This window comes from Apaloderma vittatum, unplaced genomic scaffold (genome assembly GCF_000703405.1).
Source record: "Apaloderma vittatum isolate BGI_N311 unplaced genomic scaffold, ASM70340v1 scaffold16705, whole genome shotgun sequence".
Lineage (NCBI taxonomy): Eukaryota > Metazoa > Chordata > Aves > Trogoniformes > Trogonidae > Apaloderma > Apaloderma vittatum.
This window is the reverse complement of record NW_009716651.1, coordinates 27,474-44,776: the sequence shown is the minus strand read 5'-3', so window position 1 is coordinate 44,776 and position 17,303 is coordinate 27,474. Positions and strand designations below refer to the sequence as shown.

Genomic DNA, 17,303 nt, shown 5'->3' with positions numbered 1-17,303 from the left:
TTTCACTGTGAAAAGTTCCATTCAATGGTGTCGTTTCCTCTCTGTGAAGCTAAGAAAGGAATCTCTGGGGAGCGATTGGCTTGAATGACCCATCTGGGGTGAACATAATTACTGACAGGGATGAAGACTTCAGTGAAATGAAGCTGGAGCCAGTTACTGTAGATGACGCATGCCCGCAGTAAGCAGCCATATAATTAATGCAGCTATATGTCAAACTCCTAAATTACATATGAAAAGCCACCCCTCGGTTGTTTTTTTTCTCAAATAACGAGCAGCAGATTTGTGTCCTTTGAGGAGGACTCTGCTGCTGCAGCCTTTAGAAATGGTTTAGTCTGAAATGCTATGCTTGGTTTATGCTTGTCAGTATTAAAGAGTGGTTTATGAAAACCACTCTTATTTGGAGGAAAATTTTAGGACTTTGGACCTGAAATGTTTCTGCTCTGGTTTCTACATTATCTTGCACAACAGGGTTCAACCTGTAGTGATGGATGATATAAAGAAGTGTGTGGTGAGCTGTTCTACACATAGTTTGGAGACCTCACCTGGAGGGTTATTTATGTTGCTACTGTTTGAGGTCTGAACAGTAGCTGAGCCCCATACACCCGTATTAAGAGGTGTATGGTAGAGGAGTAGTCCTCAGTCTGTACCCTCTGACTTCGTAGAATCATAGAATTATTTAGATTGGAAAAGATCACCAAGTCCAACCATTAACATAACACTGCCATGTCCATGACTAAATCATTTCTCTAAAGCACCAAATTTAGTTGTCTTTTAAATACCTCCAGGAATGGTGACTTAACGACTTCCTTGGGCAGCCTCTTCCAATGCCTGGCTGCTTTCAGTGAAGAAATTTTTCTGAATGTTCAATCTAAACCTCCCCGGCACAACTTGGGGCCATTTCCTCTTGTCTTTGGCTCAAAAATGGCTTCTTTACCCAATGTGCAAAGTCCAAACTATTACTTGTTACATGGGACAAGAGACGGATCCCCACCTTGCTACAACCTCCTTTCAGGTAGTTGTAGAGAACAATAAAATCTTCCGTGAACCTCCTTCTCACTAAGGCTGAACAACCCCAGTTCCCTCAGCTGCCCCTCACAGAATTTGTTTTCTCTTTTTCTTCTCTTTCTTTCTTGTCCTTGTTTTTTCTCCCTGGCCAGATATTACTGATTGATAGAAATGATTTCCACCTTGGATTTTGTGATCTGTAAAACCAGCTGGGCCAATTGCATCCCCAGCCAGAAGACGGCCACAGAAGACCATGGACTTACATCAGAGACAACCCTGATCCACAAGGCTTTGTTTTTGTAAACATCCCCTCATCACCGGGGTAACTAACTCCCAGAGGGCTTTCCTACAACTGAGGATTTCTCCTTCTCTCACCCTGCTTCTCTCTTCAGCACTGAGCACTGCGCAGTTTCGAGGTATGCTGCTGTCTCATCTGTGAGGGGCTCAGAGCTTCCCTTGAATGGGATGGACCCCCAGAGAGAGACACCCAAGAAAGAAAACACAGAGCATCTAATTGGTAAGTGTTGCTTTGTGTGTGTATGTTTTGAGGTTTTTTCTCAATAATAATAAAAAAGAATACAACTAACCAAACAAAAAAGGCATTTGATCTCAGGTGTTCCTCATGTCTCCCACATAAGCTGGAGATGAATATTCAGAATCATCTGCCCTGCTAGCTTGTGTCAGCATCTTGCCTTCCAGCAAAATGACCCCAGGGACTGAAATGTCTAATTCAGCTGTTGATACACTCCCGTGTGTAGGGATGGAATGGGAAGGGGAAAATATGCATTATTAGGGAAGGTGTAAGAAATATTCAGCCCCAAAAGGACACTTGATGTGTTTGGATTTGTGTTACAAGCCACTCGTGCTTTTCCAGCAAGGGAATTGATGCCAAACCAAGTTGTTACAGGCAATATGTGCTCTTTTTGACTGTTGTGTCTGGCCATAGGTATGAATAGTGTGGTGGGGCAACCATGACTCTTGGCAGGGTTGATTCAGGTGCTTGTAGAAAGTTGGAGAGGACCTAGTGGGTACAAGAGGCTGAGTACTCCATCTTTTTCTTGCTGTAAGAGACTTGGGGTATTTTTGCCCACAGTTCTTCATGTTCTTCACAAGATGACTTGGATATGAGATTTCCATTTGCTTTTCAAGTGACATCCACATCATGATTTTATTTATCAAGTGTGTTCATGATGTACCATGACGAGTGTAATGATAAGACAAAGTGAATTTTACAAGTGTCCTGGAGCTTTTCCACAACTGCTGATTGATGAGCTCTCACATTTTGCAGTGCATTGCAGCTCTTGATTTGCTCTGGACTGTAGACCCAAGTGAGTTTTTATGGTGGTTACAATTACCATAATCCATATACTGGCATGGTGAAACCAGGTCACTGATATGGTAGGTTCTAACTGATCCTTATTCTTCACTTGTGGTTTTCTAGAGTCTTCCATTTGTCTTGTGGTTTAAGTAGTTTGAAACTTTGGGTTAATCCAAGAGCATTTGTCATGGTTTTTGGGGAACTAGATCTGGATTCACTGTTAAGAAGACGTACTTTCATCTCTTCCTTTTCTCATCAGAACTTATATTTTTTTTAGCTGACATCAGGATATCTAGGACAGTTCTCATAGAGAAGGATTCAGCTGAATGTTGTCAAGTTTTGGATGTGTCCTTTTTGCCCACAGTGATGTCCATTCCATCCCAGAACATTCTATGATTCTATAAAATAAAGAGAATGCCAAATGTGGAGTTCTACTGAACAAAACATCCTTTCGTGATTAATTTCCCCAAATTTCAGATTAAGAATTATGGACAATGCCCATTCCATGAATTTCCTTGAACTATTAACGCTGATTAAAAGCCACTTGACTGCTGGTACTTCAGGTGCCTATTGTAGCTCAACACACCACTAGTGGAAGGTGAAGTACAATGTGTAGTAAACAAGCAGCCATGAAAGTGTTAAAGATTTTTCACATTAAATCTTAGAGTCCTGTCTTCATACACATAGCCTTAAAGTTTACATGGTAATTTACTCAGGGGAGCTCCTCAAATCATTCCTACCACCACCTGCTGAATGGCTGATGATACCTTATGAAACAACGAGGGATTTCAAATTACTCTTTATTGGAAAGAGTCAGGAGGAAAGCCGGGCTCCTGCTGCTGCAATCATGTACCCAGCTCTCAGGGAGGCCTGAAACTTGGATGGAAACATATCTACATGTGAGTGATTACATCTGCAGTGAGGACCTGAGAAACAGGAAGGGCAGAGCTGTAAGCAGCAAAACACTCAAGTTTGCAGTTAACATCAACAGCAGGCACAGTCCAGCTATGCACAGAAGAACTGGGGAGAGCAGGGAGCTGCAGGAGGGCTGTGCTGTGTCCTTGGTTTTCTGACCAACCTGTCAGTCCTGCTCTGCTCGTCTGTTAGCTTGTGCCTTACAGATCAGATAGACTCATGTGGTTTCGCTGTGGTGACAATTTTTTTCTTGCAAAGCATAAGGTGAATTGTTTTTTATTTATCAGTTTCTGTCTACATATGAATTTTATTTGGTGTCAGAAACTCCCAGTGCTACCCTATACTTTTGAAGTAATATATCCAAAACACGCAGCATCTTTCCGTAAACACGGGGGAGAGGTTCTCTAAGGAGACTTCTGAGTCTTTGTCTCTCTTTCCTGCCGCTTCTCCTTGCATTGGGAAACACAGACCATGATGTTAAACTTCCCATCTGCCGATGCTCATGCCTGCAAAAATCCTCTTCTGGCCCAAACCTGGTAGGCCAGGCAGCCCTTGGCGCTGGCCCAGCCCACACTCCTGCTGCTTCTGCTTTTCTTGTGGCTCTCTTGATTCAAGGCATTTCTACATTTAGCAAAATTCAGTTGACCTTGCAGCACACTGTCCTGGTTGCAGCACTTTCTTGTTTGACTCCTCACCCTCTTCTGTGCCTCTTCATTGCGTATCTCAGCAGCTCCAGCTGCACTTCTCTTCAAAGTGCAGCTGCTTCTTGATCTCCTTTTCATTACAAGGAGCCTCCCAAACGTTTAGTACTTGAACAACAGCTCACCACTGCCTTCCCTTGAGGCACTAAAATAACGAAATTATTTTGATATGTTTTGATTTCCTTATAATGAAATTTTGGGGTGAGATGAGCTGATCGCCGTGAGACAACTGCTCAAAATGCATGGACATGTATTTTTGATAATCACTGGTTTTGAAGCTTTAAGTCCAGTTGTCACGTACCCTGGGCTCTCGTTGGATTGTAACTTAGGTTCTGGGTTTCCACAGGCAACATAAGAAGTGCAACCACAACAACAATTAGAAAACGTAACAGATTTATTGAGTAATGCATAATAAGCAATAGCTAATGAAGAGATTACATATTAGAAAGAAGTAGAATGTTTAAGAGAAAGGGGAGAGAAAAGAAAAAAGAAGAAGAGAAAGTAGATAGAAAGATCACTACCCTGGGTTCCAACATCATCCAGCAGCGTTTTCAGATCCAGGATATTGGAGTGCCACTTCACAATATCAGTCAGGCCTTTGAATCCTCACGAAAGACGTCTCAACTCAGGGCAAGATGCTGGGTCACACAGCATCTTTCGGATCACTATTTATAGGTTCTCAAGATGGTTGGCTTTAGCCATTCATGCTGGCTTGCTCTGATCTAACAGCACTTGAGACAAGACAATGGGAGTTTCTCCCAAGGCATTCAAGGCTTACCTTGATGAGCCATTCAGGCCTAGATGGCTCAGGTGGCCAGGAGGTGCTCAACACTCAAATTCCTGTACGTGGCACCAAGATGACAGTACTGGCCATCCAGATAACAGCATAATGGCACTTGTCAGAGTGACCTTGGGGCAGCTGCACCACCACAAGGTGGAGTCTGCATTAGTTTCCACACAGGCACTGTGACATCTTTCAGGGAATTCCTCAAATGAGTCGGGCCATGGCCTCGAGGCAGGGGGGGTCTTCTGGGGGTCTCTGGTGGTCCTCTGGAGTTCCCCTGGAACTTACCTGACCGTAGGCACAGTTCAACCATCTCCACTGATATGGTTAAGCAAAGTCAATCAACATACGAAGGAGATGATAGACCATCCCTGCAGTGATCTCCCAAAATCAGACCCAAGTGACAAGGTAAGATAAGGACCATGGCTATTGGAGACATCCTTCTTTACAGTCTCTCACACCAGTGGATGAACTGGTCCGTCAATATTCCTCAAAACATTTATCTAAAGACAGCAGGAGTTCTCCTCATTTTCCTTACTACCTGTTTCGTAAGAGCTAAATCTTTTGCTCCAGCCATGGTGCACTAACAGAGATTCATATCCGTGGATACTCCACCCAATGATTTATCCTCATTCATAGCCCCCAGCTTTGGCAATGCCTTTCATTTTTGCTCTTTCTTTCCTGTTGCAAAATGTACTTTCTGAACCTTTTAACCTCTTGGACAGAAGGGCCATAGATTGGATGTTTGGTTAGGGCTTTTACAACTTTCTCTGAGCAGTGGGAGGGAGAAAGAGGGAGGGAGTCTCTGTGGACTTTGCAGTCCCTCATGATCACACTGAACTGGATCTAAATCCCTTGGATAACTCTTCAAAATTTGTGTTCATTGCTTTTTTTTTTTTTTTTTTGTAGCTGACAGACGGGAAGGAATTGGTGTCTGTGGCTGGATTCTGGTTTCCCTTTCATTCCTCCTGGTGCTTACTACCTTTCCTATTTCCATCTGGGCATGTATCAAGGTAAGCTAGTGGGATTTGAGGCACATAAAGAACGCTCTATCATCATTGCTGTTACTTATGTTTATTGATTTCTTGATTTTGTTAAGACGAGGCACTTCACGTTCACTTTTCAGAAATCATAAGGTCTTGTAGAGAAGATATGATCAGGGACTGAAATCCATGTTCTTCCACTAACTTTCTGTATCCCTGCAAATTACTTATTAACTTCTTCCAATCTCAACTTCCATTATCAGTTAAACTTCACTGCTTTATAACACTGGGCAAATAAATTACGGGTTTTCGGAAGAACTCATAATTGATGCTGCCAGCAATAGTGATAAAGATGAGCACATGGAAGCATGGATTCCTGCACTGAGCAACTGTACAACCTAAATCCACAAAATGCCACTTCAAGATATGAGCATAATATGATTAATTGTAAACAAATTTTAGGGGTGAGTTGCCAGGACAATTGCCCTGAATATCAAGCCTTATGTAATCCTGATACACTAAAGAAAGTAGTTAGCTGGATTATCTGAGGTGAGACATGCTTTGCCTACAGACCCTCTGAGTGTAGTACTGATATTGAGAGGGTTGTTGGTAGTGTCTTTAGGTCAGTGGCAATACTTTAGTTTGATCTGTTTTGTAACCTGTTTGCAGGGCCAAGATATGGGTTTTTGCAGCAAAGCATGAGCTGAGAAGAAATAAAATGGCCACTGATTTGCAACTTTGTTTTTTCTGATGGTATTTATACTTTTTTTCACATTTAATATGGAGGCCAAGGTTTAATAAATTGGACCAGAGAGCGGGACTAGAATTATTTGTGAAATTCTAAATGTGAAATATTTTCCTAGGTCGTCAGAGAATACGAACGCGCTGTTGTATTTCGGCTGGGACGCATACTGTCTAAGAAAGCAAAAGGACCAGGTGAATGCATGCAGTTTATTCTATTAAGATGCACTGGGTTTCTTTTATTACGATGCACTCTAACCATGTATAGAGAATTGCAGAGGTCCATGAAATCCTTCTTCATAGCATAGAGGGGGGATGAGACAGTCATGTCTGCTGCAGTTCGTTTACCTGCAGGCTGTCTGATTTTCCGAAGAGACAATAAAGGCACCACCCATCACAGCACAACACAGAAGGCTGTGGACCTTGACACCAGGTAGGGCTTTGCTGTTGGCTAGGTTGGACAACGGAAGGTTGAGCTCATGCTGCAGACACTGGCAAGGGACCAGAGAGGTTTAAATGCAGCGTTAAGGTCTACCACAGACTTTTTTGAGTGACTGTGGCCACTCTTGCTGTACCTCTGTTCCAACACTGTTTGTTGCTGTATTCTACTCTGAAAATGGTTCATGTGTCAAGGCATCTATACTGAGTTTGTTAGTCACCTAGGATCAGCTTGCAAATCAAATACAAACCAAACCCAACAACATGAGGTATTTACATGAGGTATTTGCATGAGGTGTGGTTACCACTTCTGTACAATGAAACTGGGCAAACTGGAAGCTGAAATAAGAGGAAAAAGTAATTTTCAGACACTGTCCTTCCTCTTGGATACTAACCATGTGGTCCAAAGGCAGCTAGGTCAAGTGCAGAGCTCTTCTGTGTGGCTCTGAGAACTCATCCAAGGTGCTGAGATTAGAAGAATAGTGATGTCAGGTGTCCCTCTCCAGTGAAGGGAGAGTGGGGACTCCACAGGATGTGTGAGATCTTGGGACAATGTTCCTCATGTGGGAGCCTACGGGTGATGCAAATATCTGGACGTGGGGGACGTCTTTCATGGGGACACGGATAACATACCATAAATGGCTTATGATTTAAAAAGGGGAAATTAAACAAAGATGTGGGAAGAAATTTTGCCAGAAGTCTCATGGCAGATTTGAGACCAGAACTGCAATCTCCCCATTCTCAGTCCAGAGCTGTAGGTCATTAAGCTCATAAAAAATTGTGTTATTTGCAGTTATCTGCATTTCCTTCTGTTACTTGAAAATGCAAACCCTCACTGTCATCACCTCCTATAGTAGAAAGGACAGCTCTAGTAGTAAGGTGGGCTCAGTCCCTACCCTGTGGATATTTTCATCTGTTTCCTTTGTACAGGTTACCTGGTTCTAGACTTAGCTTTCAGAAGCGTTTCATCTAATTATTTTTATTTTTCAGGTTTGATCCTCATACTCCCATGTATAGATGTGTTTATCAAGGTTGATCTTAGAATGGTTTCCTGTAACATTCCTTCACAAGAGGTAATTATTCTCTATCAACTGTCTAAGGTGGAAATAAAAGATAGAGCTGATTTATGGCATGGCCAAAAATAATGTAAGTGTTTTGTAGTGCTGCAGCTGTGAGCTACCATAGAGAATTTAGCTTATTTGCTCTATCTTCTGCCTTCCAAACCACTTACAAAACTTCTTCTACAGAGGAAAACCTGCAGACATATCATTGCAGATCAAGGAAACTCTTCTTGCTGATGTTCAGAACTGTGAGATAAAAGATAAGGAAGCAGAGGTAGAACTGCAAATGAGAGACAGAGAGGACCAGAGAGGAGAGCCTGAAAAAGTCCCAATTGTATTGTTTTTCTGCACATGGAAATGAAGCAGTAGTCTAGTGTAAGATATCCAGAAATTAATGTTCTAATAAAATTTGATCTGATGTGAAACTCACTGTTCAAAACAGCCCTCACTGATGTAGGTGATGCTGGAAGGTAGACACATGCTACACGTTTCTGAAAAGGCAATTTACTACATATGGGTGACAGAGGCATCTGGATAGGCTGGATCACTGGGCCAAGGCCAACATAATGAAATTCAGTAAGGTCAAGTGCCGGGTCCTGCACTTCAGCCACAACAACCCCCAGCAGCGCTACAGGCTTGGGGAGGAGTGGCTGGAGAGCTGCCAGGCAGAGAGGGACCTGGGGGTGCTGATGGACAGCCAGCTGAACATGAGCCAGCAGGGTGCCCAGGTGACCAAGACCAATGATGTCTTGGCCTGTGTCAGGAATGGTGCTGTCAGCAGGAGCAGGGAGGTGATCATGCCCCTGTACTCGGCTTTGGTGAGGCCTCACCTCGATTGGGCCCCTCACTGCAAGAGAGACATTGAGGTGCTGGAGAGGATACAGAGGCAAGATACCACACTTGTAAAGGTTTTGGAACATATGTCGTATGAGGAAAGGCTGAGGGTTCTGGGGCTGTTTAGCCTAGAGAACAGGATACTGAGGGGAGACCTCATTGCTCTCTGCAACTACCTGAAGGGAGGTTGTAGCGAGGAAGGAGCTGGTCTGTTCTCCCTAGGGGAGAGTGATAGAATGAGGGGAAACGGAATTTAAATTGCACCAGGAGAGGTTCAAGTTAGATATTAGGAAGAATTTCTTTACTGAAAGGGTTGTCAGCCATTGGAACAGGCTGCCCAGGGAGGTGGTTGAGTCACCGCCCCTGGAGGTGTTTAAGAGACGGGTGGATGTTGCGTTGGGGGGAATCATTTAGTAGGTTGATAGAGCTGGGACAAAGGCTGGACTCGATGATCTTCTAAGTCTCTTCCATCTGATATGATTCTATGATTCTAAATCTCCTTAAATTAACAGAATTTAGCAGAGAGTCATCTACAAAACTCAGATCCAAACAGGAATGGAAGGGTGTTATCTTTAGGCATTTTATTAACAAACATTGGACTGAAGAATTTAGTCTGAAGAGTCAGTTGCTGAGCAAGTCCTGTCCTGATAAAGTCTTGGCTCCCTGTGGCCCCAGCCCCACTGCAGTACAATGCTTCTGCTTGTGGACTTGGCACTGCTGTCCCCTTCCTTACACAAAGAGCAGAGGGGGCAAATGCAGCCCCAGGACCCATTTTGCCCAGGATTGTCCATTGTGTTCCCCAGCAGCTGTTTCTTGGACCATTATCTTTCCATAATCACAAAAAGCCTTTTTTCTCAGAGTGCAGGTCACAGGGGTGCATGTGGTGAAACAGGGGGCTGGGAGGAAGACAGCCTCAGTATTGTGCTGAGCAAGGCTTAGCTGCTTTTGGCAAGTTTTCTGCAGTGATTGGCAGGGCTTCTGTGAGGCACTTAGTTGCAGGCAAAAGGTGCTGAAGAGGGAGGAGGTAGTGGAGAATTATCAGTGTGGAATCCACCAAGGAGCACTGCCTGCTGAGGCACAGGGGACCTGTCTGGCAAAAGATGACTCAACTTCTTTGTGAATGCTTAAATTTTTGGAGTTTCTTCTCACAATTTCTTGCACTTTGCTTTTCATTTCTGTTTTAATTTGCTGAAGTTTCTTACAAGTACATTGTTTAAGGGAAGTAGCACAGATCTTCCAAACTGCATAAATATATAAAATCATTAATGGCCCTTTCTACAAGAAAGGAAGAGGAATAACCATAATTTATTGTTACAGAAGAAATTAGTTCAAGTTATGAGATTCAATTACTGTTGAATCGGTTGTTTAAAGGCCAGGTTCAACATTTTACCCCAGTTTAGTTTGGTGATGCTGGAGAACTTTCTTGAGTTAATTCTTCAGGGGAATGACAAAACCCAGACAAACCAACAAGCGACAACAACAAAAAACCAAACCAAACCAAAAGAAATTCTTATTTTCCTTGGATTATCAGGGCCTTTTCCTCACTAAGGGGAAAATAAAAGTATTATTCTCCTTCCTTGGCAAAGGATGATCCTTCTCTATTTCTGGACATTTCTCAAATGCAGATTCTCACAAAAGATGCCGTTACTACCCAAGTCGATGGAGTGGTGTACTACAGGATCCACAGTGCTGTCAGTGCCGTTGCTAACATCACTGATGTCCACTCAGCTACCTTCCTCTTGGCACAGACAACCCTGAGAAATGTTCTGGGTACGCAGAGCTTGGCTCAGCTCCTGGCAGGTCGAGAGGAGATTGCACACAGTATCCAGGTAAATCTGGCTCTGAAAATTAACTGGCAAACATGGAGATTTGTTCTGGAGAATAGGAAATTAGAAGCAATCCCTCTTACTTCAACAACAATAACAAAATTTTCCTTTATTCTTTTTATCTGTTATGCATCTCATTGCTTAGAGGCAGCAGAAGTTATTCTGAAGGTATTTCCCCAAGTTCTTGTGGAAGAATTATTTCCTACCAAAGGAAATGAAGATTCTGAAATTATCCAGTGACTGGATAGTCTTGCACAGAGGCTACTGCAAGCATTAAGACATCTGCTGTTAGTGGGAGGCTCTGTCTTGAGCAGCCCCTTCACTGAGATTTAATCGAGGCCGGATTTGTGTCTCCTGTCATAACAATTGAGAGTGCAGAACCAAGTTGTTTCATCCTTTAAAATGCCATCTGTTTTGTTTTTTTTCTTATCTGGCAGCCAAGGAGGGAGCAGAGAAGAAATCTAACACCTGATTTTCTCTTTTCAGTCCAAGATTATTCATAGTCAGATCAAAAAGAGATTGTACCCCTCTCCAGCCAGGAGAGCAGCCATGGTCGTGGTGGTGACCTGGATTGCAGTAGTGCCGAGGAGCCTGAGCACAGCAACTACCTTAAAGGAGGTTGTAGGGAGCTGGAGATCGGTCTGTTCAACCAAGTAACAAGTGATAGGACAAGATGAAATGGCCTCAAGTTGCGCCAAGGAAAGTTTAGATTGGATATTAGGAAGAATTTCTTTACTGAAAGGATTATCAAGCATTGGAACGGGTTCCCCAGGGTAGTAGTGGAGCCCTCGCCTTTGGAGGAATTTGAGTTGTGTAGACACAGTGCTTAGGGACATAGTTTAGTCAAGGACTTGTCAATGTTAGGTTAATGATTGGACTTGATAATCTTAAAACTCTTTTCCAACCTAGGCAATTCTGTGTTTCTGTGCCAGTGCTTCAGGCCTGCACGATGTCTTTCACCTACAGTGTAAAACTGTTTTTACAGTGTTGTGCTGTTTTCGGAAGTTACTGTAGTATTACTTTGCAAAAGGGAGACATCTGCTAAGTGCCCACCTAAAGAAAGGACAAGCATGATAATACAGGAGGCAGCAGAGGAGCCACACAGGTGTTGATCAGCAAGAGTTTCATGAGGTTGTGGTGCCTATAGTACACACGAGATGTTGGGTGCTGGTGCCCCTGGGGAGGGCTCCATTTCTCTGTCGTGCACGTTTTCATGCTCCCTTTCCTCCTGCCCAAGGGGCAGGGTACATCATGTGGTTTCCTCTCTGCCATCACTGCATCTCTCTGCCATTGCTGCACCTTGAGTCCTGTGTGCAGTTCTGGGCTCCACAGTACGGGAAGGACATCGAGGTGCTGGAGAAGGGACAGAGAAGGGCAACCAGAATGATTAGGGGACTAGAGGGTGAGTCTTATGAAGAGAGGCTGAGGGAGCTGGGGCTGCTGAGCCTGGAGAAGAGGAGGCTGAGGGGAGACCTTATTGCTCTCTACAACTCCCTGAAAGGCAGCTGTAGTGAGACGGGTGTTGGCCTCTTCTCCCTAGTGAATAGCAATAGGACAAGAGGGAACGGGTTCAAGTTGTGCCAAGGGAAGTTTAGATTGGATATTAGGAAAAATTTCCTCACTGAAAGGGTGCTGAAGCATTGGAATGGGTTGCCGAGGGAGGTGGTGGAGTCACCATCCCTGGCCATGTTTAAAAAACAGCTGGATGTGGTACTTCAGGAGACGGTTTAGTGTTAGGGTGGTGTAGGGCTGTAGGTTGGACTTGATGTTCTTATGGTCCTTTCCAACCTTGATATTTCTATTATTCTATCACTGTGCTGTGTGTTCATCCCTAAGGCTATCCTCGACAGTGCCACGGAGCAGTGGGGAATCAAAGTGTCCCGAGTGGAGATCAAAGACGTCAGGATTCCCGTGGCCATGCAGAGGGCAATGGCAGCTGAAGCAGAGGCTGCTCAAGAGGCAAGAGCTAAGGTGAGACCCACAGCAATGTCAACTCCAAGCTCCTGTATCCTTGTCCCAGACATCCAAGTGCCTGTTTGTTTTCTCCTTGTTGTAAAGGTGGGCTTCCCCAACTCTAGGCAGCGTCACAGTGCCATTTCCATTTCTCTTTGCAGGTTGTGGCAGCAGAGGGAGAAATGAATGCTTCTAAAGCCCTCAAGCAGGCCTCCATGGTTCTGGCCGAGTCTCCAGCAGCTCTTCAGCTGCGCTACCTGCAGACTTTAACAACCTTGGCAGCAGAGAATAATTCCACCATCGTCTTCCCTCTCCCTATGAATGTACTTGAGAGTCTGAGGCAGAAAAATAGAGGTGGATAGCGACTGTTCTATGCTAGTTCCTTGGGCAGAGGTCTAAAGGGTTTCCCAGGAAACAAGGGGTTCCATATTACCAGCGTTAAAGTAAAAGTATGCTTAGGTCCTCTGTACCAAAAGTAAGAGTAAAAATAGTGTAATAACCAAATGTAGCTCCGATATTAGGACACTACATTTGCAAAGTTCTTACACTAAGCAGTTTTAGCTTAGACTCATCTCCAAGTGAAATGGCAGAAAATATGTAAAATGCAATAAAATATATAAAGTGCATGTTAAACCTAATATAAAAATTTAATGATGCTTTCACCACATTTTAGAGAGTCTTGAGTATAGCAATTATTTGGTCAACTGTCTGCTAAGCAAGAACCTCTGAGCTATTGGTGTGCTCCACACAGCAAAAGAGTTAGATGCTGATATTTAACTCAAATCCTATGGAGTGGAAAGAAGGATTTGACCACTAACCTTAGAGGTATTCTGTTAGGAGAATTACTGGATAATAGGTATATCAGTGCAACAGCCTAGTCTTTATCTTATATGAGTTAAAATTAGTACTTGTTTTACTGACATGAGTTGGATTTTGCCATATCACTGACATTTCTATAAGCTCAGTAATAAAAGGAGGAGAATATATGTTCATGCATTACAGTTACATCTCCTAAGTCTGAAAGATCGGGCAAATCTTCAGGAAAACACATTGTCTCTAGTTAAGTGTTTGTCTTTTGTGAGGTTTCTTATCCTCCCATGCAGATGTCATGAAGCAGTGGTACAAGTTTTCATAAAATGAGCCCTCCCCACCCTCCACCCATCCAATGCCTGGCAGCTGAGCAGGGGACGTGGCTCATATCTGAGCTCACCTGCCATTATACCTGAGTTTACAACTTCCAAAAAGAGCTGGGCAGCTCACGTTGCTGGCCTACAGTGACAGGCTGTCTGCTATGAACCTGAAGGTTCTTGTGGAATAGCTGTTCTGGTGGAAAAGCTGTTCTGGTAGGTGCTGCTGCCATGTAGGCACAATCCACAAGGCTCACTGCTGCCCCTCCTAGCCAGGAGCATCATTTGACTCCACATTACACCAGGTTGCATGAACCTGGTAATTATTGTATTGTTGATGCAAGCCTTTCTTATTTTTACTGCAATGTTACACAAGCAGTGCTCAGTAGCGGCTGGCACGAAGGCGGTGATATGAGCATCTGAGGATGGTGACCTGTTCAGCAAACACAGCTTTTTATTGCTGCTCTTCTCTGCTTTAGAGGTGACTGCCAAATGGCATTTTGCTGGCAAACTAAAGAAGTAAAACCTGTATTTGCAAGTCACCCACTTAACGTGTTATCAAAACTTTTTCTACAGATGTTTTCTTGTCCTAAGAAAAGAGAAGTTTTGAGGCTTTTTCATTTTCAGCTTAGTTTGCCTTTAGTGAACTATTTACAACAGTGGCAGCAAAATGTCCACTTCTTGCTGCCAGAGATTGTCTCCACTGCAGAGCTGTTTGCATAGCCACAGTAGTAGCAATGCTGTAGAAAAATGCAACCACAGATGGCATTGGTTGGGGTTTGTGGGTTTTTTTAAGTAATGCAAATCTGTTATACTCTAAGAAGAGAAAAACTGGAAAGGCATATGACTACAGAGTTCAATTAAAAAGCAATTCTGTGCGCTCAGTAAGCTACAAGCACTAACCAGCCAGTCTAGGACTTCTGGGTCAGGCATAGGACATATCCAGTCCAGTTGCCCATCCCTGACATTGGGCCAGTTCTAGCTTCCAAAGTATGTATTTGTAGTACAAGTGCGGTCATTCATTACGCTACATGAGGACTCACAAGTAAAATCAGAAATTCATGTTGAAGCATGAGTGTTAGCACCTTTTTTCTTTCAGAAACAGTGTAACACAGGCTGTACTTAATAAACCCATTAACATCCAGTTCTCTTTCCAGCTGCTGCAAATTTCTTGGCCTCTTTAATGTGAACTGACAACAGCAGCAGCAAATAGTCAGCTCTTCAAGCACAATATTTTTTTTTCATTAATCCCATGCAGGATTGTTGCACTGTTGTATAATGAATCAGGGAGGTGGAAATTCCATCTCTCTCTTCAGCAGTGTCAGGGACAATAAACACAATAACTAGCAGAGTAACTGCAATTTTTGTTTTATTAACCTCCCCCACATACATCTACAAGAAGATACCCCAATCAGCAAAACATAGAGCAGGAGAAGCAGCTCTGCAATGTTTCAGGTGCCACACTGATGTACAGACTTTGAAGAAAAATTCAAGGAGCTGAGTTGCAGTCACAAGGACAGGATGTGGGGAGCAGCGGAATGGTTCAGAAGCGGCACAGGTTGTCAGACGTGTTCAAGAAGTCCTGCAGGTGAGCACAGGCTTGCCGGTGCAGAGTGGTGCGGCATTCGCCGTCCTCTGGAATTTTCTCTACCCAGGCTTGCGCATCAAGGAAGTACTGCATCCTGAGGGCAAGTGGCACAGGTAAAGGAGATGAGTCACTACTGCTGAGATGCAGCAATGGGAAAGTGTAAACCTCACAGTGTAGCATCCCTCCACCCAGGCATCTCTGAGATCACGAGGTGTTCTACTAGCCAAGAAACTCACCTGAAACCAGCAGGTTAGAATCTTAAAATGGTTTTGTTGGAAGGCACCTTCAGGATCATCGAGTCCAACCTTTGTCCTAGCCCTGTCAACACCACTAAACCATGTCCCTCAGCACAACACCCACCTGTCTCTTAAACAACTCCAGGGATGGTGAATCAACCACCTCCCTGGGCAGCCTGTTCCAATGACTGACAACCCTCTCAGTAAAGAAATTCTTTCTAATATCCAACCTGAACCTCCCCTGGTGCAACTTAAGGCCATTTCCCTGTGTCCTGTCACTTGCTGCTAGGGAGAACAGCCCAACCCCCACCTCACTACAACCTCCTTTCAGGTAGTTGCAGAGAGCAATAAGTTCTCCCCTCAGAATCCTGTTCTCCAGGCTGAACAGCCCCAGGTCCCTCAGCCATTCCTCATACGACATATGCTCCACATTCTTTACTAGCTTGGTAGCCCACCTCTGTACCTTCTCTGAGGGTACAGAGCTTTGAAGAAAGTTTGAAGAAATTAACAGAGCTTTGAAGAAAGTTTAAGTGTCAATGCCAAGCTAGGACAAACCTGGCTGTACTTGCGTTTTGAGTGACACCAGGTAAGCTTGGACTAAGAGTTTTCTGGAAAGGCACAAGAAGCTCCAGTGAACACCAATGGGACACAGTAAAGGGGTGCTTAGATTCAACAGCGTATTTCAAAATGTTTCGTAATTTTCTGTGGTAAAAGGCCATGTAGCTTCTGGCATTTTGTGACTGGGCTGGAGAAGACTTTAAAGATTACACCTCTGCTTGGAGTTTTTGCTTTTTAGTAGGCATCTATTGAAGTGGGTCCCTTGTCTTAAGCATTCAGATTGATATAGAAATAGGGAGAGGGAACCTTTTAAGGTTTTAGGAAGTGGTGTTTACAGTTCGAATGAGGTCTCTCTCCTAGAAGCTTTCAAAGGCACTACCTTTCTCCAGTGTTGTGCATGAAAATTAAACATTTAAGATGGCTTCCTCAATGAATACTTAATAGTCAGACTAAATTCCTTCTCAGATAAATTCCCTTAAGAAATGATAAGATAAATTCCCAATGAGAAATGAGAAGAATGATGTATTTGCATGCATGATGTAATAGAAGTTTTGAGAGCTGCTTTTAGCCATGGCTTTACCCATTTAATTTGCAAACACAGGAACCGGTAATGCCTTTGCAACAGATGGGACTGCGAACTGTTTCCCATTCGCCTTTTCTAGCTGTGAGTTTTTAACCTAGTGGAGTGAGGACCAAATTTTGATTCTGAAAAATGTGGCAACCAGGCTCTGCACAGATAGATGATCTAATGGTTTTGGGTGGCTCAACTCTTCCCCATAGCTTGCCTTTTGCCTACAGAGTTAGTTAAATTACTCCTCACTTTTTATTAATGCCAGCAGAATCAGTTCCTATGATATCTGGTCTTCCTTTTGCTTTCCGGAAGTGTTCTAATAGTTTGAGTACCTTCTGGATTCATGAGCTGCTATAGCAGCCACTGCTCCTCTGAAACCATTGCACTCACCTGTTCTGGCAATCAATCGTTTGCCCATCTTTCCCCATGAGGAGGTACCGTTTGCCTGTGACCATGTTTAACTCGCATGTGGAACGTCTTAGGAACTGTCGGTGGGAACCCACTTGGAGGCTTTCATCAGCAGCTGTGGCACAAGAAGACAAAAACCTCATGAACTTTTCTAATAACCACCACTGCCCACAGGACACACCTCTTCGTGGTCATTTATTCAACTGCTAAGCCAAAGTAATATTTCACTCGGGGGTTGTGGCTTGACTCAGAAGTA

General features: G+C 43.7%; 2 protein-coding genes across 2 annotated transcripts in view; one reads left to right on the top strand and one right to left on the bottom strand.

Annotated features, from left to right (window-relative positions):
• The first annotated feature begins 1,470 nt into the window (after window positions 1-1,470).
• Window positions 1,471-12,921, top strand: STOML3 (stomatin (EPB72)-like 3). Its single transcript, XM_009869626.1, has 7 exons — window positions 1,471-1,522; window positions 5,633-5,736; window positions 6,570-6,642; window positions 7,876-7,958; window positions 10,406-10,609; window positions 12,443-12,577; window positions 12,721-12,921. The coding sequence occupies exons 1-7, from the start codon at window positions 1,471-1,473 to the stop codon at window positions 12,919-12,921; spliced, it is 852 nt and encodes a 283-aa protein (XP_009867928.1).
• A 2,308-nt stretch (window positions 12,922-15,229) lies between these two features.
• The window catches only part of LOC104274099 (complement C4-like), a gene marked incomplete at its 5' end in the record, with an annotated part of 29,463 nt that continues 27,389 nt past the window's right edge, over window positions 15,230-17,303 (bottom strand). Inside the window, 2 exons of the mRNA XM_009869628.1 lie at window positions 15,230-15,368; window positions 17,030-17,162. Coding sequence (XP_009867930.1) covers window positions 15,230-15,368; window positions 17,030-17,162 — 272 coding nt within the window. The remainder of the gene's footprint in view (window positions 15,369-17,029; window positions 17,163-17,303) is intronic.

What these genes read in the sequence shown, in the direction of transcription:
- STOML3 (XM_009869626.1), top strand. Translation starts at nt 1,471, where the DNA reads ATGGACCCCCAGAGAGAGACACCCAAGAAAGAAAACACAGAGCATCTA. An exon ending in CCATCTGGGCATGTATCAAG is followed by an intron (nt 5,737 to 6,569) that starts GTAAGCTAGTGG and finishes ATATTTTCCTAG; the next exon opens with GTCGTCAGAGAATACGAACG. An exon ending in CTCAAGAGGCAAGAGCTAAG is followed by an intron (nt 12,578 to 12,720) that starts GTGAGACCCACA and finishes TTCTCTTTGCAG; the next exon opens with GTTGTGGCAGCAGAGGGAGA.